General features: G+C 42.2%; 2 protein-coding genes and 1 long non-coding RNA gene across 9 annotated transcripts in view; 1 reads left to right on the top strand and 2 right to left on the bottom strand.

Moving 5' to 3' along the window:
• The window catches only part of BMPR1A (bone morphogenetic protein receptor type 1A), a 140,407-nt gene extending 137,525 nt beyond the window's left edge, over nt 1–2,882 (bottom strand). For 3 of the 4 annotated variants that reach the window (XM_082406761.1, XM_082406762.1, XM_082406760.1), the window contains exon 1: nt 1,653–1,923. The gene's annotated coding sequence lies outside the window, so the exon portion shown is untranslated. Of the gene's footprint in view, nt 1–1,652; nt 1,924–2,206 lie in introns of those variants that run through there. The other variant, XM_082406763.1, reaches the window with a different exon arrangement.
• A 21-nt stretch (nt 2,883–2,903) lies between these two features.
• LOC309635479 lies at nt 2,904–9,417 on the top strand. The gene is made up of 3 exons (XR_014248847.1): nt 2,904–3,017; nt 4,673–7,390; nt 7,707–9,417. It is a non-coding gene; the product is annotated as an uncharacterized lncRNA (long non-coding RNA).
• An 11,816-nt stretch (nt 9,418–21,233) lies between these two features.
• The window catches only part of LDB3 (LIM domain binding 3), a 59,791-nt gene continuing 55,327 nt past the window's right edge, over nt 21,234–25,697 (bottom strand). For all 4 annotated transcript variants that reach the window (XM_082406749.1, XM_082406751.1, XM_082406750.1 and 1 more), the window contains one exon: nt 21,234–24,029. In XM_082406749.1, the coding sequence (XP_082262875.1) occupies nt 23,940–24,029 (90 nt within the window). In that variant the 3' untranslated portion in view covers nt 21,234–23,939. The remainder of the gene's footprint in view (nt 24,030–25,697) is intronic.

Raw genomic sequence — 25,697 nt, 5'->3', positions numbered from 1 at the left:
TAGGAAAGAAGAGAAAAATGAAATAAGGTGTTAACCAGGAGGAAGGACAAAAAATATCCTTCCACTAAGATGGAAGGAAAGAAGATGATAAAAGGAATCCAGCAAATTCTGGAAGGAGCTCCCATTGGATGCCTCAATGTTTTCAGGAAAGGATGTGAAGTGAAGAAAGCAGAAAAAGTTTAAAATGAGTTCTACGGAGAATGTGCGGGCGGGTGGGGGGTGAGGGGCGGGGCGTGGTGGTGGTGCAAAACAGGAGTGGAACACTGATTCTGTTAAGAGATCATTCTAAATTTCAACTGGCCTTTTGTAAACTTCAACCCATTTCTAGCTCAGAACTGCCCGTATTTTAGCTTTAATTTTAAATATTTAAATAAAATTCTAGTTCAGAAACTTTCTATTTCAACAACTGGAAAGTTATAAGCATTGATACATTCTACTTTAATTCAGACTTGAACTCCTCTTTTGAAATAAATACAATAAAGGAGTTGTTTTCAACTCAAGCAACAAAATAGCGATCATTTCAAGTATGAGTTTACTGAAAAGCGCTCCTAAACGTCAGAGTGTCTACAGAGAAAGGCTTTTTGTAGTTGTTGTTGTTTAACTCTTCGCATGCCTCCCTTTAACAGATCCTGAATAATAGAAAAAATCTTGGGTTCAAATCCCAGCTCATTTAGACAAGTTATTCAACCTCTTTGCTTCTCGGTTTCCTCTTCTAAAAAATGAGGAATACACTAACCAGGATTATCATAGGGATTAAATGACGTAACACAGGTGAACGTGCCAAGTTCGTACTATGTACTCAGAACAGTTTGCTAACCGTCTGAAAGACAAAACCTGCAGCACTTTGACCAAATTAAAACATCCGAGAGCCTGAAAGAGCACAAGTCACAAAACGCCAGATCCTAGCACACAGCACACTATTTTTCTTCCCTGACGCAAGCTATTTTTTTTTTTTCTTGCCAAACCTTTCCAGTAGGAGTCTGGAAAGAGAAAAAAACGGTTACATTCAATCCAGCAGAAAGTTTTCAGAAACTGAAGTGCAGAATCACAACAGACATGGCAGCGGAGGCAGCGCAGGACAACAGGTGAACCTCCGAGAAACCTGGCACCTTCCCGCGGGCAAGTTTTGCGGGAGGGCTGGCAGTTCCTCCTGGCTCTACCGCCCCACGAAACAGACATTCGTTTTCTCTCTCTCTTTTTTTTTTTTTTTTTTTTTTTGCAGAAACGTAATGGACAAATCGCGAATATCACCCTCGCAGCTCCCGGGCGGGGAGGTGAGCGTCTTTCCCATTTAAGGATTCAAGAATCGTCCTTGGTGGCAGCTTTCGCCCACACCGCCTCCCCAAACTCGGCCTGAAACCCGGGGGTGGGGAACAAAGAGGGGCCCAGAGGCGGGGACGTCGCGGGGGGCGGCCAGGGGGCCCGGGTCTCCGGCAGGGCCAGGCCCGGGGCGGCAGGGCCCAGTCGGCTGCGGCCTGACAGAGCCGGGGCAGCGGGGACCCTGCGGAGCGGCCAGGCCCGGCGGCCCCCAGCTCGGGCCTCCCTCGCGCTCCAGGCTCCCCCCGAAACTTCGCCCCGAGCCCGCGCCAGCCTCCCTGCCGCGGCCGGCCTCTTCCGACGCGCACACGCACTCTCCGGACGAGCCAACTCACCCGGACCCTGGGGAACTCATCCTGCAGCCCTCGGCGCGGAGCAGGGTGGGCGCGGCGAGCCGCCGGGGCAAGGCGGGGGCCCGGCTCGGCCTCCGCCCTGGGCGTGCAGCGGCCCCAGCCCGGTCGCCCCTCGCGCGGCTGTACGATTCTCGTCTCGCGCGGACGGACGCGGCGCAGCCCGAGCCTTCCTGCCCGCCCTCCTCCCTCCTCCTTCGCCGAGCGCCAGCAGGCGGATTCCAATCTCGGCAGCCGTCGCCGCCGCCGCCGACACTCGCCAAGGAGGGAGGAGTGGGGGGGGGCCGGCACGGGAGCGGGGTCTGGGGGGAGGGGCGGGCCTCCGCGAGACTGGCTGCAGCGCGCGCGCACTGGGAGGGCGCCCGCCCCGCCCGGCCGGGGACGCGAAAGGAGCCGAGCGCGCGGCGGAAGTGCCCGAAGGGTCTGAGGGGCTCGGCGCCCCACTGCCGGGGAGGAGGGCTGGCAGCCGGCAAGGGGGCGCCGGGCTGCCGTAGGGGAGGGGGGTTCTCCTCCGCGCGGCCCCGTCGGCCCCTCCTCACCGAGACGCCCCATTGCCGCTGTGGCGGGGCTGGCCAGTGTCCGGAAGCCGTGTCGAGCAGACGCAGTGCTCGCGCCGCACACGACTGAGCGCCGTGGAACAGCGCGGACATCGCAGCCCCTTGCTGCGCGCTGGCCGGGCCCCCCGGCACTGCCAGTGTTCCGGGGTTCCTTCGTGTGGACCCCTCCCCCCGACAAACTAACTCAACAAAAACTCTGACACGTGAGGGCAAGTCAGCGCTTGCGGAATAAGCCTGATCGCTGAGAATTCACACGCCACGGCGGGGAACTGCCCGATCGTGGTAGTAGTGGTTGCGACAAAGGAAAGAATAATGTAGCCACAGTGTAACCATTATTCACCCACAGCTCCCCGGCTTCTCTTCCTGGGCTCTTTGCCAGCGTGCCATGGCGCAGGTAGGGAGGTGGAGGTGGACAGGCTCCGGGTGAGCTGCAGGGGAAAGGAGCATTTCCGCGTCGATCCTGGAGCTCCGAGGCCTGGCCCGCCCGCGGACCCTGTGATGGAGCCCGTGAATTCCAAAGGCATAAGATGAGGAGCGGCGTTAACCCAACAGAACTGAAGTCAGCGGACTATAAATATTGCTCCTTTCTCTGCCTTTGGCTCACTCTAGGGACCTCGGATACACTCCGGAGCCTCATTCCCTCCATTTGGAAAACATAAATAATTGTCACTACCTCTTTTCTTCCATTTGTCCTCATTCTTTGGAAAATGCCGTTAAAAGTTTTCAATGTCCTGGATGTGAAGAAAGAGTCTAGGTCCCTTTTTAACAACCAAATGTGACCTTGATCTCTTTGGTAAGTCTTTCAACGAATGTATGGTGTTAAATTAAGTCTCTTTACAAAAGATACTCTTTTTTAAAGTTACCTTTATAAAATCACTTTTTAAACTGGGGGTAAAAAGAGGCAAGGAAAAGAATGTGCCAGGCCCTGATGTTTGTGTTTTACACACATTCTCCCTTGAGAGACGTTTAGATTCCAGGCCTTTAGATTCCATTTATATTCTTCTTTAAATGGCTAAATTCCCTTACATTCTTGTTTAACGGGGTTTTTTTGTCCATCTTTTATTCTGTCCCCCTTTTATACATCCACCTTTGCCCTTAATTCCTCAGATACCTTCTGTAATTCCAAGTTATTTTTCAATTCTATTTATTCTTTAAGTTTTTTCCTGAACTCTATACCTGTCTCAGGTTTGAGAGTCATGGATCTTGCTATGCAGGATGAATGTATGATACATGAGTTTCCCTGCATCTCCTAAAATTTGTCACTTTTTCAAGTTTTCTACATAGGACACTGCTTTGATATCAAGGGAAAGGGTGGACCTTTTGCTCGAGGAGATTCAGACTGATTGACCAAAGAACTCATTGATGTAAGCTGAGCAATGTGTCATGGCAGATAAAACTATGACAAGTGTGTTAATATACCCTCTAGAGCCTAGTTCAATTTTCAGACATATGAATCAGTCTATAAAATAGACAACCTCAGGTTGGTAGTTTAGTACATCAAGTTTCCGAAATGTACAAATCTGTGTTGCCTAGCTTGTGTTATATGCCACTGTAGAAATAAGAGCAAAACTGAAGCATCAAATTTTAAGTCATGACATCTTTGCTTCTCTACAAAAGGATCTCCTTTTCAAGTTTTTGGAAATTTTACTAGACATCCTTTTGCTCTCCTTGGATAAGGCCCACCTTAGTGCCCAGGCTGAAATCCTTAGCTTTATCACAGCGGGCAACCTACCTACTGACAACTGAGCAGGGCATGGTGTTTTCTCTGGTTCCTGGCATGTGTATGCATGCTGGCCTGTTTCTCTGGTTTGCCTGCCCACTAAATGAACAAGAGCAGCCAGGAAGCCCAAGGAGACATCTGGACACACACAGTCTGGCCCCCAAACTCAAACGCAACACCTCAAGGTCCAAATTCAACATTCTCTAATGTGATGGTTTTCCTTTAAGTAGGTTAATAGAATGCTCTGGAAATGGGCCTTTTTTCTCTGCATAGTCTGAGGTACAGGTCTCAAGAATGGTAGTTGCATGCCCAAATCACATAGCATTAGTTTGGAATGCAAAATCACCTTTCTCCTACAGTTCTCAGGACCTCAAGGACACTTTTCCCTGATCACCTGTCTTAAATTAGCACCCCAACACAGCCAATTTTATTTTCTTTATACCACTTTTTACTATATGAAATTACCTTGTTCATTTAGTTATTTGTTTATGGTCTAGAGGGTTTCTCTGACCCTCTAGAATGTAAACTCCGTGAGAGCAAAGACCTTGTCAATCTTGTTCTCAAGTGTTTCCTCAGAGCCTAGTTCCTGACACATATCTAGTGCTCAATATTTGTTAAATGAATGAGTGAGATAAGGATAGAATTTCCTCTAAGCATTTCTAAACCTTGTCATCAAGACCCAGGTTTTTATTTACTTATTTATTTATTTATTTTCTATTTTCTTTTAGCCGTGCTGCGTGGCTTGCAGGATCCTAGCTCCCTGACCAGGGATCAAACCCGGGTCCCCTGCAGTGGAAGCGTGGAGCCCTAACCATTGGACTGCCAGGGAATCCCAAGACCCAGTTTTAGAGGGTGGCTTGGATATGTTGAAAAGGTGAGGGTGGATCAGGGAAGCTATGGGTTATACCATCTTCAGTGAAAAGGAGACATCTGCTTTCAGGGAAGGCATTAGTTGGATAGATTCATCCAAATTAATCCATCCAAAGTCATTTTCCTGCTGTAAAGACTTTATGAGGCAGAGGCAGCACTAAGTCATCGTGGTTATGGAGATAGAGTCCACTAAGGAGGGAATAGTGAAGGGATGCCCTCGGCAGAGTGATGCTTTAGGTTGATTTCAAACCCAATATTAATGGACAAGAGTGCTGTGAAGAGTAGAGGAAACAGCTACATTTTTCAGCATGGACACTACTACATCATTTTATTGGTTAATAATACCCTGTCATGGTTTAGAAGGACCAAGCCAAAACAGAAATTGTGTTTAAGAAAAAAAGATGGTTATATATAAATATAACTCAGTGCACAAGATAGAGAAAAGTTTAAAGATCTGAATTTGTTTTTTCTTTGTAATGGTATAGTACTTGATTTCCCATTCTATTGTCACTTATAAATAACTTGCTCCTTTTCCCATTTCCATTTTCACTTCTCCTTGTTTCAAAGGACTTGTTTCCTATGATTAAAAGATGGTTTAGTGAGGCTCTTGCTACAAAGTAGTCACCACTTGGTCCTGCCTAGTCCATGTTCTCTGTAGACCTCTCCCTACTATCAGTACACCTTTTACCATAGAGCCCAATCCTCTCCTGGCCCTGTGACAGGAATACTTCCCAGAGCTCCAGTCCCAAGCCCAGGACTCAGCTTCCTGCTGCTTCTGCTACCTACATGGGGAGCCCTAACCTTGGCCCCCTTCTAAGCACTGACTTATAGCCCTTTTCTTGCTCTTGAAGCCATGGCCTTTTAGCCTGTGTGGAACTTGATTTTCTCTGCCTGTTGTCTGGACTTTGCTCTCTGGAGTCTGCCCCAGCCCTACAACACAGACTCTTCTGTGCACTGATAGCAATGCTTGTTTGCCTTCAGCTTTTTTCCTAGATTCTCTGAGTCCATATTATATCCATCTATCAGGCCTCCTTTCCCCCATTACCTCAAGTTGGACATCCTGATGCCTGCTGCTCTCCTGGACTACCACCTGTTGTTTGCTCACTGCTCTCTGGCTATCTGCCTAGAGGGCTGGAGTTCCTCCCACCCAACACCTGGAGCTGGGGCCTCCCTACCCCAGCTCCACTCAGCCCACGGTAAATCTGTCCTTCCCTGTCCTGTAGCAGTTCACCTCCCTGCCTTTCTCTGTCCTGAGAGCAGTGGGTTTATAACCTATTACACTTTATTTTTTAACCGGATATAAATAAAGACAGATAGAAAGTATATATATATATATATATATATAATATATATAGTTGGTTTTTGTTTTTGTCTGGTTAAAAAACATATAAATAAATAAAGATAGAATATATATATACATATGGTTTTTGGTTTTGTCTGGTTAAAAAATGAAGTGTAATAGATGCTTGTAATATGTATATATGTGTATGTATGTATATTTATATTACACATATGTAAATGTATAACCCATATCTGACTCTACTTACTACTCCTAAACACTGATTCTACTCAAGAATTCCTTTGGCACTAGTAGTCCAGAAATCCCAGCATCTGGAGCTGAGTATGGTTACCTTGTGAATGACCAGTCAAAGAAAGACAAGGTGTCACGATAAAGATTCAAGCTGAGATAACTGGGGAGATAACAATCCTGGATCAGGAATGCTGTGTCATTAACAGCCATACTGTATCAACTGTACATGCTGTACATGGTTATCCAAATGTATTCCTAGGTGTAGTGTGGTGCTACCAATGTGCATAGGCATACTAGTTTATCCACCACATATGTTGGGGTAGCTATCCCTGTGTGGGACACAAAATTCTAGGGGACAGAAACTGTCTTTTTCTCACTCCATTGTTTCCCTAGGATCTAGCACACTGCCTGGCACACCAGTAGGTGTTCAATAAATACTGAATGAATGAATGACTAAGTATACTAGGCATTATAGTAGACTCCTGTCCCCTAAAAGCTTAAAATCTAGTAAAACAAGATGTGTACATAATTCCTTTATTTGATGTTTGTTTCTGAGTCAGGATTTATTGCCCTTAAGATAGCTGCTAATTCATTTTGTTCTCTACTGATAGTTTGCCCTCACTCGTTTCTTCTATTTTTATCAACAAAGGCAGGGTTGGTTTTATGGCTTTTGTTTTTAATATTTTTGAGGCTTAATGTTAAAGCACTTACCGTGAGGGAGTGAGAGTCTAAGAAATGCTGTAATGATAGCACAGAACTATCACTGACTATCACTTTTTTTTTTTTCTTTTGGCCACACCATGAGGCTTCATACCAGGGATCAAACCTGGGACCATGGCAGTGAAAGCCCAGAATCCTAACCACTAGGCCACCAGGGAGCTCCCGATCACTGACTTTAAATTTACCAACTCTTCAACAAACGGTGCTTGAGTTCTGAAGTTCCATGTGCTCTTTAAAAAACAACTTCCTCAGTTCTCTCATGGGGAAACATAATCAAATATCCAGTCAGTAATCAATAGCTGTCAGTGTTTCTTTTAAAATGTAGGTTTTAGGGCTTCCCTGGTGGCACAGTGGTTGAGAGTCTGCCTGCCAATGCAGGGGACACGGGTTCGAGCCCTGGTCTGGGAGGATCCCACATGCCACGGAGCAACTGGGCCCGTGAGCCACAATTACTGAGCCTGCGCGTCTGGAGCCTGTGCTCCGCAACGAGAGAGGCCGCGATAGTGAGAGGCCCGCGCACCGCGATGAAGAGTGGTCCCCACTTGCCGCACTAGAGAAAGCCCTCGCACAGAAATGAAGACCCAATACAGCCATAAATTAATTAATTAAATAAATAAATAAATTTAAAAAAAAAAATGTAGGTTTTACATTTGGTTTGCTACCCACCTTAAAATCTGTCTTCCTCGCTGTATACCTGAATTATACCAGCTATCCTAATTGGTCATTCCCTCTTTCAACTGATCTTGCTCAGTTTTTCCAGATTTCACTTAATGAAATGCCACTGTCATCGAAATCTGAGAACCACTGCTGTATGGCAGTGTTCTGTTAGACTGGTCACTCCACTTCCTGCAGAATGGGCCACATTCATTCTCCTTTTAATGCCATTCTTCTGCCTGCAATGCCCAAGTACCACCTCTTGCAGGAAGTCATCTTTGACGGCTCCATCCTAAACCCCTTAGGCTTTTCTCTCTATTGTCTATATCACTGACTTTTTTGCATAGTTTAGCTGTTCCTATGTCTTTCTCCCAAATATGATTTCATACCTTTATTCACTTACATATGAATAGGGGCTTTCTAGCCTCCCAGCCTGGGGAAGGACAGTGTAGAGGGTATCAAAATACACAAGGTATCAAAATAGCAGCCCCAGGCTGGAGCCTACCATTGTAATAGTCAAAATTCTTGCCTCTTAGTTTTCAAGGTCCAATTGGAGGTGGAGGGGTGGTCACAAACTTCTCAATGCATCTGCTGTGCTGCTCTGTCCCTCAAGGTCAAAGAGGGTACTCCTGTTCCTCCTTCCTTTCTACCCTCCCCTGCCCTGATTGTTAGCACAGTTGCTGTAGTCACTGCACTGAGCACCTCGGGCGGCTACATTGCAAGACTTCAAGGGGTGCCATCCTGCTTTTTGTGAAAGATGCTCCCTGGAGTTGTGTGGTGCACAACTGGCACCTGGCCCCACTGAACACCATGAAAGAGCCACTCCAATTGCAGGCAGGGAGCCTAGTCCCTAGCTTGCTTAAAGAACCAGCTTTTTAAAATTATTATTAACATTATATATCTATATGTAACATTATATATTACATAGATATAGATATAACACTGTATTTTATTATATAACATTATATACCTTTCAGGGCATTTGGGGGAAATGAAAGTGGCCAGATGAATATTTTTTAGAATTAAGTCAATTAGAATCTCATATAAGATGTGTAATTAATCAAAATTTTCATGTATTTGATCAATGTAAATGCTCAATAACAAAACTTATTCTGTTGTTATACTTGCAATAATGCATCATGCTAATCAAATTTTATATATATACCATATTTCATCAAAACTAAGATATCATTAATTATAAGCACTGTTATTTTATGTACAACTAGGAAAGAAAAGCACTGCCAATTAAACTATGTTACATCATTAATTGTAAGACATCCTAATTTCAGAGGTGATAAAATGTCAAAAAATGTGCTTCTAAGAATTGATGAAATACAGTGTGTTTTAATGCATCTAAAAGGCAAAACAACACCATGCAGTCCAGTAGTTTGAAACCTTAGGTTTCTGGGTTTTTGACATATAACTTATTTGTTTATTATGCATGATCCTCGAATAGCCACACTATGAATGTTAACCACAAGAGCAGAGACAGTACAGTTCAACTGCATATAGACACGTAAAACAAAAGTGAAAAACTTATGATTCAGTCACATAAAGTTTAGAAGAAATACTAGCATCAAGTCACATGCTTGGATTACATTACAAATAAAAAATTAACTTTTTGACATCTGCTTATACTGAAAACGTACGATGACAAGAGGAATGGACATGTTTTTATCTTTGGAAAAAGTCAAACTAAACAATCAGAAAAATCTCAGCGGTGCAGTAGAATGACTTTACATTTATCCTGGAAGCTGAACAATAGTGCTTGTTGCTTATGGGGCCATCAGGAAAAGCCAGCTGTGGATTTCTTTCTAGTACAATTAATTGCTTCCGCTGTATATAAAATCGAAAGAATTGGTTGCTTTAGTGCGGAAAAAGGATATCCTGCTACACTGCTCCTATTTCCTCACAAAAGCTATTATTGAGCCTTTTGCCATTAATTCACATGCATTGGATTATCCTGTGATGAAAGACCAAGTGGCTTTTCATTTTTATAGTCTCTTATCTCCTATTTATTTGGCACCTCTCTGGAGATACCTGCTCTTCTCCCAAGACTGGTTAATTGCTAGGATGTCAGAAGGTAGCTAATGACTGACTTCCTTTTCTGAGACTAATTGTGAGCCCATCGCTATACTTTTTCTTGGAGTGGCCTTTCTCACTGCTGAGAAATATTCCGAGTTCTGCTATTGCTTGAAATGACAGAGGCATTTTCAGTGCCAACTTGCAATCCCTGCCTACTGTTTACTTTGAGACCAGCAAGTGACTCTTTTATAAATCCTCTGTATAGACCTGCACTGTCCAGTATGCAATAGCCACTTGCCATGTGTGGCTATGTAAATTCTGAATTAGTTAAAATGAAATTAAAATTTTAAATTCAGTTTCTCAGTCTCGGCTCACCAAGTGCTCAACAGCCACGTGAGGTTAGTGGCTACCATATGGGAAGAGTGCAGAGATAGAACATGTCCATTTTCACAGAAGGTTCTATTGGACAGTGTTGCTATAAACTGTGACCTGCTCTGTTCAGGCCTCGTGAACAGTATCTGAGTCCATCTCCTGAATTGATGTTTCTGTGCTCACCATTCAAGAAAGGCTAGAATGGTAGAAAGGCTACTTTCAGGATCATCTCTACAGTTTGTTACTTGAGAAGTTTCTCTGAACATGTAGAGCACCAGAAATGGGGGAGTTGCTGTTCAACAGGTTAAAGTTACAGTTATGTAAGATGTGTTCTTACCACAATAAAATAGGTATATATGTATATATATTTTTTTAAACATCTTTTTTTTTTTAATTTTTATTTATTTATTTATTTATGGGGCTGTGTTGGGTCTTCGTTTCTGTGCAAGGGCTTTCTCTAGTTGTGGCAAGCGGGGGCCACTCTTCATCGCGGTGCACGGGCCTCTCACTATCGCGGCCTCTCTTGTAGCGGAGCACAGGCTCCAGACGCGCAGGCTCAGTAGTTGTGGCTCACGGGCCTAGTTGCTTCACGGCATGTGGGATCTTCCCAGACCAGGGCTCGAACCCGTGTCCCCTGCATTGGCAGGCAGACTCTCAACCACTGCGCCACCAGGGAAGCCCTATATGTATATTTCTTAACGGTAGAAAACTGACCAAAATGTTAATAGTGTTTGTGGCGTCTCCAGGTAGTGGGACCATGATTACTTTTTTCTTCTTCCTATTTATATGTGTTTTTTGGGGGTTTTATTCAATAAGCACATATTCCTTTCTTAATTAGTAAAAATCACATTTAGGATACTTAAACCCATTCATTTTTTTTATCACTAGTTTCAAACTAAGGTGGTTTTATCCAGCCCCTGCCTTTTTTTTTTTTTTTTTTTTTTAATATTTATTTGGCCGCACCAGGTCTTAGTTGCAGCATGCAGGATCTAGTTCCCTGACCAGGGATCGAACCCGGGCCCCTGCATTGGGAGCACGGAGTCTTAACCACTGGACCACCAGGGAAGTCCCCAGCCCCTGCCTTTAAAGAGAGGAAGTAGTCATTCTGAGCAACTGTTTCTTTAAAAATTAAACTCAGCCAACAGCTTTTAGTTGCGAGATCTGTATTCCTTTCTATCCTAGCATGAAAAGCATCAGAGAACCTGTCCTAGAATCCTGCCAAATAGAATCACAGAACACCCCTCCGGAAGAGATGGTTCACGATCACTAGCAATTGTCTCACCCAGGCATTTCTTGGACATTTTGCCAGGATCCATGAATTTCTAGACTATAGTTCAGAGTCTCGGAATCATGGCCCAACAGGTTAAGGAGGCTCATGGAGCTGAGGAGAGCTCTATTTTTACCACTGAAAAGAGAACCATAAAAAAGAAATCCTTGTTTCCTAAAAGTTCAGGCATGATCATACAGGTTTAATTAGGAACAGCAAGTTGTTTACAGCAAATTATAAACTGTATAAAGCAGACCTCAGTGAACACTCCCAAAGGATGTCCCATGAACCCTTACTTCTCCAAGTCCAGATTCAGCAGATCTGGCTTGGTGAGGTAGGGTGCTGCAATGCCAGCCAGAGGAGTATCCCAAAAGTCCCCTTTCAGAACTTTCCATGACCAAAGGAGAGGGTCAAGAGATCATGGAAAGCCTCTGTTTTTCTTTCCTTTTGTCCTTGAAACTTGAAGCCAATCCACAATTTTCTTGACTGCTACTGCACCCGCCAAGTAGAGAGGCACTTCAGATACAAGCTAAGCAACATTATATGGTGGGAAGAACACCAACTTTGGAGTCAGAATTCTGACTGAACTTCCTAATTTTTTACCTTGGGCAGTTTGTCACCCTCTCTGAATCCCAGTTTCTTCATCTATAAAATGAGGATAAATAATACCAATCTAATGAGGCAGATGTGAGAATTAACTGAGAGTATTTGGAAAACAGTTGGCACAGAATCCACACTCAATTAATTTCACTTACCTTTCCTTTTCGTTCTAGGAAGTGATTGGTCCATTGGTGTTCTATTGAAGGGGAAGGAAAACAAACTGTAAAACTCTTAATGAGCCTTACTTCAAACACAGCCCAGTGCAGTTCAGTAATTAGTATATGAGTTCTGCTTCAGCTTGGGCTGGGCTCCAGTTCTTCGTTCCAGCCTTGGCTCAGGAATTTCCTTCTCTAGAAAGCCTTCGCTGCCCACTCCCAAGCTGATTAAGTGTCCCTCCCGAGTAGTCCCGTGGCACCCCAAGCTTGTTTCTGTACTATCATTTACCTTGCATTCTGCTTCTCAAACCAGGGTACCCAGCATTGGGCATGGAGTGTGGGATGTTATAAGGCATCTTCTCCAGAGCATCAATTTTATCTAATAATAAATAAAACAAAGGGCATATATATATATATATATTTTTTTTTTTTTTAAGGCAAAATATTAGATTACATAAGAAATTTCAGGGAATTCCCTGGTGGTCCAGTGGTTAGGACTCCGTGCTTCCACTGCAGGGGGCACGGGTTTGAACCCTGGTTGGGGAACTAAGATCACGCAAGCTGTGTGGTATGGCCAAAAAAAAAATTCTCAATTGTAGAGGTTCCTAGAAGACATATGTTCATTGTCCTTTGCTTTAGATCTGCTTTTCAGAGAAGTTGGAGAAACATTTATTGCCATATGATAGTGAAATCACACGGTAACTAGTCTGTTTCTTCCAGCAGACGGTGAGCTCTGTTAGGGCAGGGATTGTGCCTCATTTGCCTCTGAATCACAAAATTTAGCTACTTAGCATGAGGCCTGGCTCAGAGTAGAGGCTCCATGAAAGTTTGTGGAGCTGAACCCAACTCTCTGTCTTCCTCCAGTACTTTGGGGAAACTATAGTATTTCCACCAAGGAGAGGAACTTTGAAATTGTTTAACTGACAGGACTTCACATCTAGTGCCTGTTAGATCACAATCTTAGCTGTACTTTTGGGAAAGGTATTAAACTATCTGACCTTTGGCTTCCCAACCTGGTAGGGTTGTGAAGACTCAATGAGAAAAGATTCACAAAGTGAATTGCGCTTGGCACATAGAAGGTGCATGGAAAAAAGCTTCTTTACTTTTCTCTAAAGTCACATTCTAGTCATTAATCTACAAGCTAAGAGATGATTCTGGTCATTTCAGTCCTTCCAAGCAACTCAAAACAGACATGGTATCCATGGCTCAAGTCTCAGCCACTGCCTGGAGCTTCTCCTGCAGCACCCTGGTCCTTCCTCCTAAACCTCCAACCTAATATTACCATACCATCCAACGGCTTCCTTACTGTCTTGGTGACTTTCCCATTACACCTGGGCTTATAAGATAGAGATAATTCAACTAGAAGGTGGAGAAAGATAACCACCTGTTAGGAGTGTGAGCTGCAGAGTCAGGACCCATTTCAAGTCTTGCTTCACTCAGTAATCTGATTTGTTCTCCCAACTCTGAGGCATGTCTTAATTCTGGTTCTGGAGACAGAACCTGGTCCTGGACAAATGTTGCCAATTCCTAACTTAGAGCATGAGCCAGGGAATCAGGATCCCCAAATGGCTGTGTCCTTTGTTCTATTGGCCTAGGTCTGGAGTATATTTACTGGGAAACTAATGAAGCTTAAGCTTCAGGGTCCCTCACTTTCAAAGGCCCCTCTTTATGCTGAGAGTTCCTTGAAATGTTCTAGGTTGAGAGGGGAAGTCAGGTTGCAATCGGAGCATTCCTATGTAAGCTTTTCTGATAAGTTGCCTAAGAGATTTCAGAAGAAAGAGACACAGAGAGCCATGATTCCAGGAATTTGTTGTGATTCTTTCTTGTCATTCTAAATAAATACTCAGTTTTGTAGTTAATTATGTGTTTGAAATTTTATATTCTTTTTCTTAAAGATGGCTCCACAAAACCTGTCCCTACTTTTCTCCAATGTCTCCCTACCCAGAAAGTCACAAGAATGAGAGGAGGGTCCACAGGGGTCTCTGTAGTGATGACTCCATGCGAGGTAGACTCACCCTCACTACTTGCGTTCCATCTTCTCCTACAGGCGCATGCTGGGCGCCTTGTACCAATTTCCTTCCACAAATGCTAGGACCCTTTAGCATTCCCAAGTACTTCATTAGAAGTAAAAGAGAAAACCTCTGTTAGCTGACTTCTCCCCTGAATCTAAAAACTATTTTGAAATAGTCTCTTTATACCTATTTTTATGCATCAATAGAATTTGAACTAGAGAGAGGTAAGGGGATAACTGACTTGCAAATGGAAAGGTAGTCTGTAAGAACTTTTCCTTTTTTTTTTTACATTAAAAAAATTTTTTAATTGAAGTATAGTTGATTTGCAGTGTTACAGGTGTAGAGCAAAGTGATTCAGTTATATGTATATATATTCTTTTTCAGATTCTTTTCCATTATAGGTTATTACAAGATATTGAATATAGTTCCCTGTACTATACAGTAGGTCCTTGAAGAATTTTCTTAATGAGATGTTTTGGTTTTTTTAATAGAATTAGTTCATGAAAAAAGGAACACAGATCCCAGCTAAGCGATAACAAGGGTGGCATCCTTTTGTCATTTCGGTTCTAAATCTCTCCAATCTAATGCCTAATTGTAGATGGAGCCCTCATGATCATTATTACTCAGATAACCTTTAAAATGTATTTTAGAGAGGTTTAAGTAGGATCAAACAGTGAAGTTCATAGTTTTAAAAAATACACTGTTTTAAAAAGAAAGCAAATCTCAGAACAGTATATATAGTATGATTCCAATTAAGTCAACACAAAGTGTGTGTGCAGTTTGTGTGAGTGTATATACAAGAATAGGTCTGTGTTTCCCAGATTTCAGAAAACAACACTGTGCTGTATCCACACAGAACTAATGTTTCCCAGATTTTAGACAACTGCATAACACCGTTTTTTTTTTTTGGCCATGCGTCGCGGCTTGCGGGATTTGAGGGATCTGCGGGATCTTAATTCCCCCACCAGGGATCAAACTTGGTCCCCCTGTAGTGGAAGCACAGAGTCCTAACCACTGGACCTCCAGGGAATTTCCTGCATACAACCTTTGGCCGTATTCATCTAGAACTGCTTGATGAACAGCTTTGACATTTTTTTCAAAAGTCTTATAGGTAAAATAAAATGTACTCTACTACCAAAAGTGAAGTCCTTCACTTATAGTCAAATATTTATTTCATCTCTTTGCAACTGGCAGGTATTAGAAGGCATCATCTGGCCTGCCTTACCACAGGCTCCAAGGGCCTCTGTGCTCTCTCCCTCCTCTCCTGCTGCCCTCTCCTCACCTCTGCTCTCAAGCCCCGTGCCTTCATTGTGCCCAAACTGTACCCTGAAAGCCTCCACATTTCTCTTACCCTCCACTTCAAATTTTGGTGTGGTTGGTTTCTTCTCAACATTCAGACCTCAGCCCAGATGTCACCTCCTCAGCAGGGTCTTCACTGACCACCCGACCAAAAGTAGCTTACTCCAGCCCCCAACATATCGCTCTGTTTTATGTTCCCATAGCACTCACTAACTTATAGTGTATTGATTATATACTACTTGCTTATTGCTTGTCTCTTCCCTTTAGAGGGTAAGCTTTATGAAAGCAGGAACCTTGTCTGTATTGTCATCTTCCATCCCTACAACAAAGCCTAGCCATTCAGTGAGTGTTTGTGGAATGAAAAGTTATACTTCTGTAATATTATTCAGTGCTAAAAAGAAATGAGCGGGCTTCCCTGGTGGCGCAGTGGTTGAGAATCTGCCTGCTAATGCAGGGGACACGGGTTCGAGCCCTGGTCTGGGAGGATCCCACATGCCGTGGAGCGGCTGGGCCCGTGAGCCACAACTACTGAGCCTGCGCGTCTGGAGCATGTGCTCCGCAACAAGAGAGGCCACGATAGTGAGAGGCCCGCGCACCGCGATGAAGAGTGGCCCCTGCTTGCCGCAACTAGAGAAAGCCCTCGCACAGAAATGAAGACCCAACACAGCCAAAAGTAAATATAAAAGTAAATAAATAAATAAAATATTTTTAAAAAAGGAAAAAAACAATTCCCAGGAAATAAAAAGAGAATCTGGATAATAAAATAAAGTCTAACCTTTAAAAAAAAAAAAAAAAAAAAAGAAATGAGCTATCAAGCCATGGAAAAATATGGAGGAGAATGAAATGTATATTGCTAAGTCAAAGAAGCCAATCTGAAAAGGCTACATACTGTATGATTCCTACTATATGACATTTTGGAAAAGGAAAAACTATGGAGACAGTAAAAAGATCTGTGGTTGTCAGGGGTTAAGGGGGGAGGGAGAGATGAGTAAGTGGAGCACAGTGAATTCTTAAGCAACTTTATATGATATTATAATGGTGGATACATGCCATAATACATTTGTTCAAATCCAGAGAATGTGCAACACCAAGAGTGAACCCTAATATAAACTACTGACTCTGGGTGATAAGATGTGTCAATGTAGGTTACTGATTGTAACAAATGCACCACTCTGGTGGGGGATGTTAATAATGCGGAAAGCGGTGCATGTGTGGGGGCAGGGGGTGTATGGGAAATCTGTTTACCTTCTGCTCAGTTTTGCTATGAACCTAAAACTGCTCTAAAAATAAAGTCTATTTAAAAAAAAAGGTATATTGCCCAAGTTGTTGATGGTTTAACTAAGTGTGTAAGTGGAACGCTGAGAAAGATTATTTGACATTAGGATTGTCCTGGGAAAGTCAGAGCTCAGGAAAGCCTAAACCAAAACTTTAGGCAACGTTTTCCAAATTGTAGTTCCATATTCTGTTCTCAAATAAGTTAAACAGGTTTCTTTATTGAGGGACTCAGTACCCACACAGCTCCCATGTGTGTTGTGAATCTCTAGGGTGAATAGCATATGCAGCTATTTCCTAACATTTGATCCAGAACCCATTCTTCATGCCATGTTATCATTCATGAGCTTAAGTCCGGCTGAATGCCAGTGCCACTGTGCAGAGCCACTTTAAATAGTCAAAATATTTCTCCTCAGAACTAACCCAAAATAATTTAGTCATTTATCTAAATTATTAGATACATAATTTGGCTGATTCCATTCCATGAGAACAATGTTTTCTGTTTTATTCACCATCATGTTCTCAGTGTCCAGAGCAGTGCCTGGCACACATTTGGTGTTCAATAAATATTTGTTGAAAGAATGAATGAATAAGCAAATGAATAAACATTTTTTATTATATAAGTTTCAGGTGTACAGCATTATGATTCAACATCTGTACACACTACAAAGTGATCACTATCACAAGTCTAGTTGCCATCCATCACCATACAGTTGACCCCCTTCACTCCTTTCACTCAGCCCCCCAATCCCCTTCCCCTCTGGTAACCACGTATCTGTTTTCTGTGTCTATGAGTTTATTTTCCTTGTTCATTTGTTTTTTTTATATTCCACATATGAGTGAAATCATATGGTATTTGTCTTTCTCTGTCTAGCTTATTTCACTTAGCATATATCTTCAAGTTCCATCTATGCTGTTACAAATTGCAGGATTTCATTCTTTTTTATGGCTGAGAGTATTCCATTGTGTGTGTGTGTGTATATATACAAACACACACATATATATGTGCATATATATCACATCTTCTTTATCCATTCATCCATTGATGGACACTTGGACACTTAGATTGTTTCTATATTTTGGCTATTATAAATCATGCAGCTCTGGCACTATTTACAATAGCCAAGACACAGAAATAACCTAAATGTCCATTGACAAATGAATGGATAAAGAAGATATGGTATATATATATACGATGGAATATTACTCAGCCATAGAAAAGAATGAAATAATGCCATTTGCAGCAACATGGATGGACCTACAGATTATCATACTAAGTGAAGTAAGTCAGAAAGAGAAAGACAAACACTGTATGATATCACTTATATGTGGAATCTAAAATGCAACACAAATGAACATATCTACGAAACAGACACAGACTCAGAGATATAGCGAACAGACTTGTGGTTGCCAAGGGGGAGGGGGGGTGGGGGAGGGAAGGATTGGGAGTTTGGGATTAGCAGATGCAAACTATTATGTATAGGATGGATAAACAACAAGGTCCTACCGTATAGCACAGGGAACTATATTCAATATCCTGTGATAAACCATAATGGAAAAGAATATGAAAAAGAACATATATCTATGTGTGTGTGTGTATGTGTGTGTATATACATATATATATAAAATAACTGAATCACTTTGCTATACACCAGAAACACAACATTGTAAATCAACTGCACTTCAATAAAATTTTTTTAAAAAGCTGCAGTAGGGGCTTCCCTGGTGGCGCAGTGGTTAAGAATCCACCTGCCAGTGCAGGGGACACGGGTTCAATACCTGGTCCGGGAAGATCCCACATACCGCAGAGCAACTAAGCCCATGCGCCACAACTACTGAGCCTGCGTTCCACAACTACTGAAGCCTGCGTGCCTAGAGCCCGTTCTCCACAACAAGAGAAGCCACCACAATGAGAAGCCCACGCACCGCAACGAAGAGGAGCCCCCCTCGCCGCAACCAGAGAAAGCCCGCGTACAGGAACGAAGACCCAACGCAGTCAAAAATAAATAAAATAAAAAATAAATTAAAAAAAAAAAAAAGCTGCAGTAATGAAAAAAATAATGCTGCTGTGAACATAGGTGTGCATATATCTTTTCGAATTAGTATTTGTGTTCTTTGGATACATACCCAGAAGTAGAATAGCTGGTTCATATGGTGGTTCTATTTTTAATTTTTTGAGGAATCTCCATACTGTTTTCCACAGTGGCTGCACCAATTTACAGTCCCACCAATGGTGTACAGGGGTTTCCTTTTTTCCACATTCTCGCCAGCACGTTATTTCCTGTCTTTCCCATAACGGCCATTCTCACAAGTGTGAGGCGATACCTCATTGTGGTTTTGAGTTGTATTTTCTTAATAATTAGTGATGAATATCTTTTCATGTGTCTGTTGGCCAGCCGTATGTCTTCTTTGGAAAAATATCTATTCAGATCCTCTGACCATTTTTAAAATGGATTGTCTGGCTTCTTATTGTTGAGTTGTATGAGTTCTTTATGCATTTTGGATATTAACCCCTTATGGGACATACAATTTGCCAGGTATGGCCTTTATTATGTTGAGGTATCTTCCCTCTATACCCACTTTGTTGACAATTTTTCTTATAAATGGATGTTGAATTTTGTCAAATGCTTTTTCTGCATCTATTGAGAGGATCACATGATTTTTAGCTTTCCTTTTATCAATGGATTTATCATGTTGATTGATTTGTGGATGTTGTAACATCCTTGTATCCCTCAAATAAATCCCACTTGATTGTGGTGTATGATCCTTTTAATGTGTTGTTGGATTGGTTTTGCTAATATTTTGTTGAGGATTTTTGCATCTATGTTCATCAAAGATATTGGCGTATAATTTCCTTTTTCTGTGGTGTCCTTGTCTAGTTTTGGTACCAAGGTAATGCTGGCTTTGTAAAGTATTGAACAAGCAATTTTTATTCAGTCCACAGTTCCTCGGTGAAGAGGGCAGAAATTTTGGTACCAGGTAATTATACCAAATTCTGATTCACATGGTTCATACTTCTGGGATATTTGTGTAATATTTATTATTGCTGCTGGCTTTCCCAATGTACTTTTTCTGGATGGACAAGTTGAAGGCATTAAGAAAATGAAGCGGGAGTGAGGAGTTCTGAGCCCACTCTATTGGTGATAATAACAAGTAACATTTGCATTGCAATTTTCTTCCAAAAGTTATTACATTTGTTTCTCAAAACAAAATGCAGGGGGCTTCCCTGGTGGCGCAGTGGTTGAGAATCTGCCTGCCAATGCAGGGGACACGGGTTCGAGCCCTGGTCTGGGAAGATCCCACATGCCACGGAGCAACTGAGCCCGTGAGCCACAATTACTGAGCCTGCGCGTCTGGAGCCTGTGCTCTGCAACAAGAGAGGCCGCGATGGTGAGAGGCCCGCGCACCGCGATGAAGAGTGGTCCCCACTTGCCGCAACTAGAGAAAGCCCTCGCACAGAAACGAAGACTCAACACAGTCATAAATAAATAAATAAATAAATAAATAAAAGAACGTGAATTTCTTAAAAAAAAAAACAAAAAACAAAATGCAGGTGTTATTACCTCCATTTTCAGGTAGATATGCAGGCTTAGAGAGACTCTTCTGATATCACTCAGGTGGTATTAGATCAGCCTTGATCTAGCCTTGATAAGACACTGGTCATATCATGTCAATGTCTATGCTTATTTCATGGCACTTGGCTGCCTCCCTAGCTGGTTGTGTATATGCCGGGAAGCCACTTCCCCTTTTTGGGCCTCGGTTCGGTTTGTACATCTGGAAAATGCCCAGGTGATCTCTTAGGTTCCTTCCAACTTTAAGTTCTGTGACAATGAGCCTTTTTTTCTCCATCATCTCTTTGAAAAATTGCTATAGCTTTACAAAATACTAAAATAAGATTTTATTTCTCTTTGAAAATCTGATTTGGGTACTAAAAATCAAATAAATTATGAAAAATATCCCTTTCTTTTAAAGTAATGCCTAGAAATAGAATACCTTGAAAAAGAATGAATTGGTTGTGTTAAACATAGTACCCTCCGAGGAGTCTTCATTATTTTTAAAAAATGCCGTGAGAGGATTTTACTCTAGCTTATTTCAAGACAAAAGATATGGAAGAAAATATAGCAACTTTTCTAGAAATGAAGTCATTTAGAACAGAAAAAAAAAAAAAATCTGAACTAGCTAAATAAATCTAAAGTAGCTAAATAAATCAATCTTTCCAAAAGGAAAAGGCCATGCCTGGTCTTCAGGTTATTATTTACTTGGTAAATTCATTTTGTATGCAAAACATTTGTATTACCTGCATATCCTTGTCTGTTTAAACAAGATGATTAAACTGCTGTTGGGCCACATAGCCAAAAGAGCAAGTGAGTTATATGTTTCTTCTCCTTAGGGCATTTTTTTTTTTTTTTTTTCTCCTTAGGGCATTTTGTTTTGTCTCAAACTTTTATTTGAGGCCATATAGAAATAACCTACTTTTGGTTGTCACATGAAGAAACTTTACACAGAAAAATCTGTATTTGCACATCCGTTTTAGGGTTTTATTTTGCTAAAAAGAATTCACACAGGCCAAAAAAAAAAAAAAAACATGCAAAATATTTTTGCACACACTTCTAACACACTATATTCCACTTCTGAAATGTTAAAAATTTTTAAAAATATCCCAAAGCAAGAGTACTTGGGTTGAAAAGTTAGCATTATAAAAGCTAGATTCCTAACACAAACACTGCAGACATAAGTCACTCAGTTGCAAAAAGTTAATGTTTATAAATGTTAAATAAATGTCAACAATGAGGAGACAAGAACTGTAGATCCAAAGTGTACTCCCCACCATGAACTATTAAAAATTGTGTTTGGTGTTGTAGGACATCCACAATGTTAACTTGAAATAGACACAACCTTAACCCAACGCTACGCCAAACTTACAAACATCGAGGGAACCATATTCAGAACTACCTCCTTTTCCTGCTACCTTTAAAATGTTTGTTGCTGTTGTTGTTGATTTTGTGTTTTGGTAAATAAAAGAGTCCCTCAGAATCTACACTAGCTCTGAAATGCAGAAAAACCGACTCAATAAATGACTATGATGAAGTTCTCCTTTGAGATTTTACTTTTCTTTTTAATGATCATACACGTTTTAATGGGCACACTTGTGTGTGTGTATGTGTAAAATCTTTTAAACGATATTTTTGGAAACAACTCTAGGGAAATTTTTTCCCTTTCCTTGAGACCAGTCCCTGATAATTTAAAAGTTGTGGGGGTTTTTTGTTTGTTTTTTTTTGTTTTTTAAGAGAAAACCTGCCTAGAGCCTTTCTGTACAGTCAGCAACCTCCTTGTTCCTGTGTATTTGAACTTTCCAAAAATAACAGAATGCTTGTTTGCAACTCTTGAAAAATCTCCAGGCACTCCCTGCAGATTTTACTCTGCCGGGTGCTTTATGACTTTTTCCCTGCACCAGAAGTAAAGAAGGGTCCTGTGGTAGGAGCATGTTTATGTCCCTCCTGGTGCTCCCTGGGGGATGTTGGTGACTTCACCCTTGGAAAAAAAACCTCGGGTCTTTTGTTAGAGACACATCTAGCTGCTTCCTTCTGCTTCAGGTAAAAAGGCAGTCCCCTGGAAGCCTCAGTTCTCAGAAGAAGAAGTATCCTAATGCATTCTCATAAAACATTTCAAACATGCAAAGAGAAAATCCAAAACAGGAGTGAGGAAAGAGTAGCAGTGATTTGGAAGAGAGCCTAAATATTGTGCTCAAGTGAGAAACATCCACTCAAACCACCTGCTTCATGGCCATGTTCAATGAGCATAATAACAGCGTTTCCTAAAAGGGAAAGAGACTACACCACTTCCAACCTCAAAAACTAAGCTTCTCTCTTTATCACCAAACAGCTTTAAAATGCTTACTTAACTCAAACTATCACTAATACTTTAAGGAAGTTTGAAGACTCAAGTCTATTTCAATAAATGCTTAAATAATTGCTAGATCAACTCAGCTCATACTTTTTCAAAATATTGGCCAAAATGGCAAACGTGTATATATCATATACCATCTTTCCCTTCCAGCAGTCAACACAATTGTATATAATCAGTGTACTGCATTTAAAGGAAGATACAAGAAGGATGGAGCAGCTCTGACGTGGGAGGTCCTGCCAGCTCGTGCGTTCTTACTGAGGTTGGCAGAAAGGAAGGTTCCTCTTCCCCACCCAGAGTTTGGGCATGTTCTCAGCCTCTTCTGCCATCCTGTTTCAGACACTGTCTCTCTCTTCTTTTCCACAGGTCACTCAGCCTGTTGGGGGAAGGGGTGCTGAGGAAGACTTCAGCCATGAGCAGTCATAGTATTGGGAATGAAACACATGCACAAGACTAGACGTTCATGCTAATGAACCTCGTAAAGCCAAACAGAGGCCAAACACAGCCCAGAGTCATTTTAAAATCTCCTCTCACAAACAGCAAAGCAAAACTGGAAAAACCCAATTCCACCTTCCCACCACAACTCAAAAAGAAGCTAAGCTTTCTGGGGACATTGGATATTTCAGACTGAAAGAGGGTGGCTGAAGAGCCCTTCGTTCTTCAGCTGTCTGTGGTGTGAGCCTGACCCTTTCCTGAAGCCCTGTCGATTGCCCAGAGGCTCCCAGAAGACATCCCTCCGATGTCTGGGCTTCCTTGAGAATGTTCAAGCCTGTGCAAGGTCTGAAGTCTGATGCGCAGAGGTAGCTCCATGACACAAGTAATGGAATAACACTTCCTTTTTTGGTGAGGAAAGCCCAATCGGTCTTAGCTAACAAGCGCTCAGCTATGGCTCTAAAAATACCCTGCAGCGAGGACTGTTTGGCACTTCATTTTGTTTGCTGGAGGAGCTCTAAAGAACTCCGCAGAATGCTTCAGATTCTCCATAACTGCCCTGAGCTCTGTCCCTGCTCTGGTGACCTCAGGGAAGTGTATCGCGTGGGGAAAGTTACTTTTTCTTTTTCACTTTTGAGTTCTTGGAATTCTGTCCTCAATGTTTGAAGTACAATTCCAGTCTTGGATTAATTACTAGCTTGGTTCAGGAATCTTCATTTGGCTTCTAGTCTGAACTATGCAAATACACAATCTGTGCGCAGAAGAAAGGACTAAAATTATACTTCAAAAGGGCTCAGTCACTTCCTGTCTTCTCTCTTTTCCCCCCAAAAAGAAACATCAGCCTCCTTGAATCCTTCGTTGCCAGCAGATGCCCTGGGCTCCCTACACGTTGATGGCGTGTGCATGCTTCTTGCACAAGGGTTTGTCCTTCTTGGAGTAGAATGGCTGCCCCTCCAGATTCACGTGGCAGACCTGGGACAGAGAACAGATAGACATGAGACAGCCCATGAGGCAGGGGGACACAAACAAAAGATTTCAGCCACCCCTTTAAGACAAAGTGCTGTCACAGGCAGACGGGAGAAAAGGCAACAGCCTGCTTCTCCCTACCACAAGTGCTTGACAGCTAAAGCAGTGTAGATGCGTTGAGCTATCTAAAAGTCAAGACTTCCAAAGAGGAACATGGAACAAACTCAAGTTAACTTAAATTAAATTAATGGAATACGGAACATATACACAATAAGGTGATCAACTGATGCTATCCAAAATTTATAAGGAACCAATACAAATTCATAAGTCAATATCCACAGAACTGATTAATACCTAAGGAAATATAAAATGTCAGAAAAATGATCCTCACTAATAATTAAAGGAAAAATTAATTAAAACCTCCATGAGATATCACTAGACACCTGTTAATCTAGCAAAATGAATAAAACAAAAAGCCTCAATAGCTTGTCACCTTTAACCTTATATGACTGGAGCCAGAAAATGAAAAAAAAAAAAGTAATCAGTCAAAAGTCAGCAATGCCAAAAGGGGATCAGGCCTACTTGTCACTGCTAGGGACACATGAATCAGCCCAGCCTTCTGCAGGGGATGTGGCAACACTGAAGAGAAGCCATGAAAATGTGTCTGCCCTGTACCCCAGTAACACCACTCTGGAGAATTTCATCTTGCAGCAACTATTGCACAGAACAGGAAAGCAACATATGCTCAACTACAAACTGAAAAACTACTAATATTTCTCTCAATGGGGAGATGATTAAGTTAATTTTTATGGTGTATTTTTCCAATGACAGGCCACCACGAAAAAATAAATCAAATATGGCAGGGACTTCCCTGGCGGTCCAGTGGTTAAGACTCCATGCCTCCACTGCAGGGGGCACAGGTTCGATCCCTGGTCAGGGAACTAAGATCCCTCATGCCGAGGCCAAAATCAATCAATCAATCAATCAATCAATCAATCAAAAAAAAAATATGGCAAAGTGTATGCAGGAAAATACTGAGTGAAAAAAAAAGAGGCAAAATTATATATCCCCATGATGACAACATATGAGTGCAGTTTGAAGATGCTGATTAAACAAAAAGAAGGGAGATCAGTAATATTTGTTGAGACTACTGCGGGTCAAGTACGATGCCAGACACTCTGTATACATGGTCTCATTTTTTTTTTAAATCTTATTTTATTTTATTTTTGACTGTGTTGGGTCTTCGTTGCCGCATGCGGGCTTTCTCCAGTTGCAGTGAGCAGGGGCTACTCTTCGTTGTGGTGCACGGGCTTCTCATTGCAGTGGCTTCTTTTTGTTGCAGAGCACGGGCTCTAGGTGCACAAGCTTCTGTAGTTGTAGCATGCGGGCTCAGCAGTTGTGGCAAGCGGGTTCTATAGCACAGGTTCAGTAGTTGTGGCACACTGGTCCAGTCACGCCACAGCATGTGGGATCTTCCCAGACCAGGGATCGAACCCGTGTCCCTTGCATTGGCAGGTGGATTATTAACCACTGCACCGCCAGGGAGGTCCCTACATGGTCTCATTTAATTCCCACAAAAACTTTATGGGATAGGTATGACTGTTCCCCATTTCACAATTGAAAGCTGAGGCTCAAAGAGCCCAAGTGTCTTGCTCAAGTCACAGACCTAGTAAG

This window comes from Balaenoptera borealis (assembly GCF_965194805.1).
Source record: "Balaenoptera borealis genome assembly, chromosome: 10".
Lineage (NCBI taxonomy): Eukaryota > Metazoa > Chordata > Mammalia > Artiodactyla > Balaenopteridae > Balaenoptera > Balaenoptera borealis.
The sequence above is the reverse complement of the archived record's forward strand: the minus strand, read 5'-3'. Positions and strand labels throughout refer to the sequence as shown.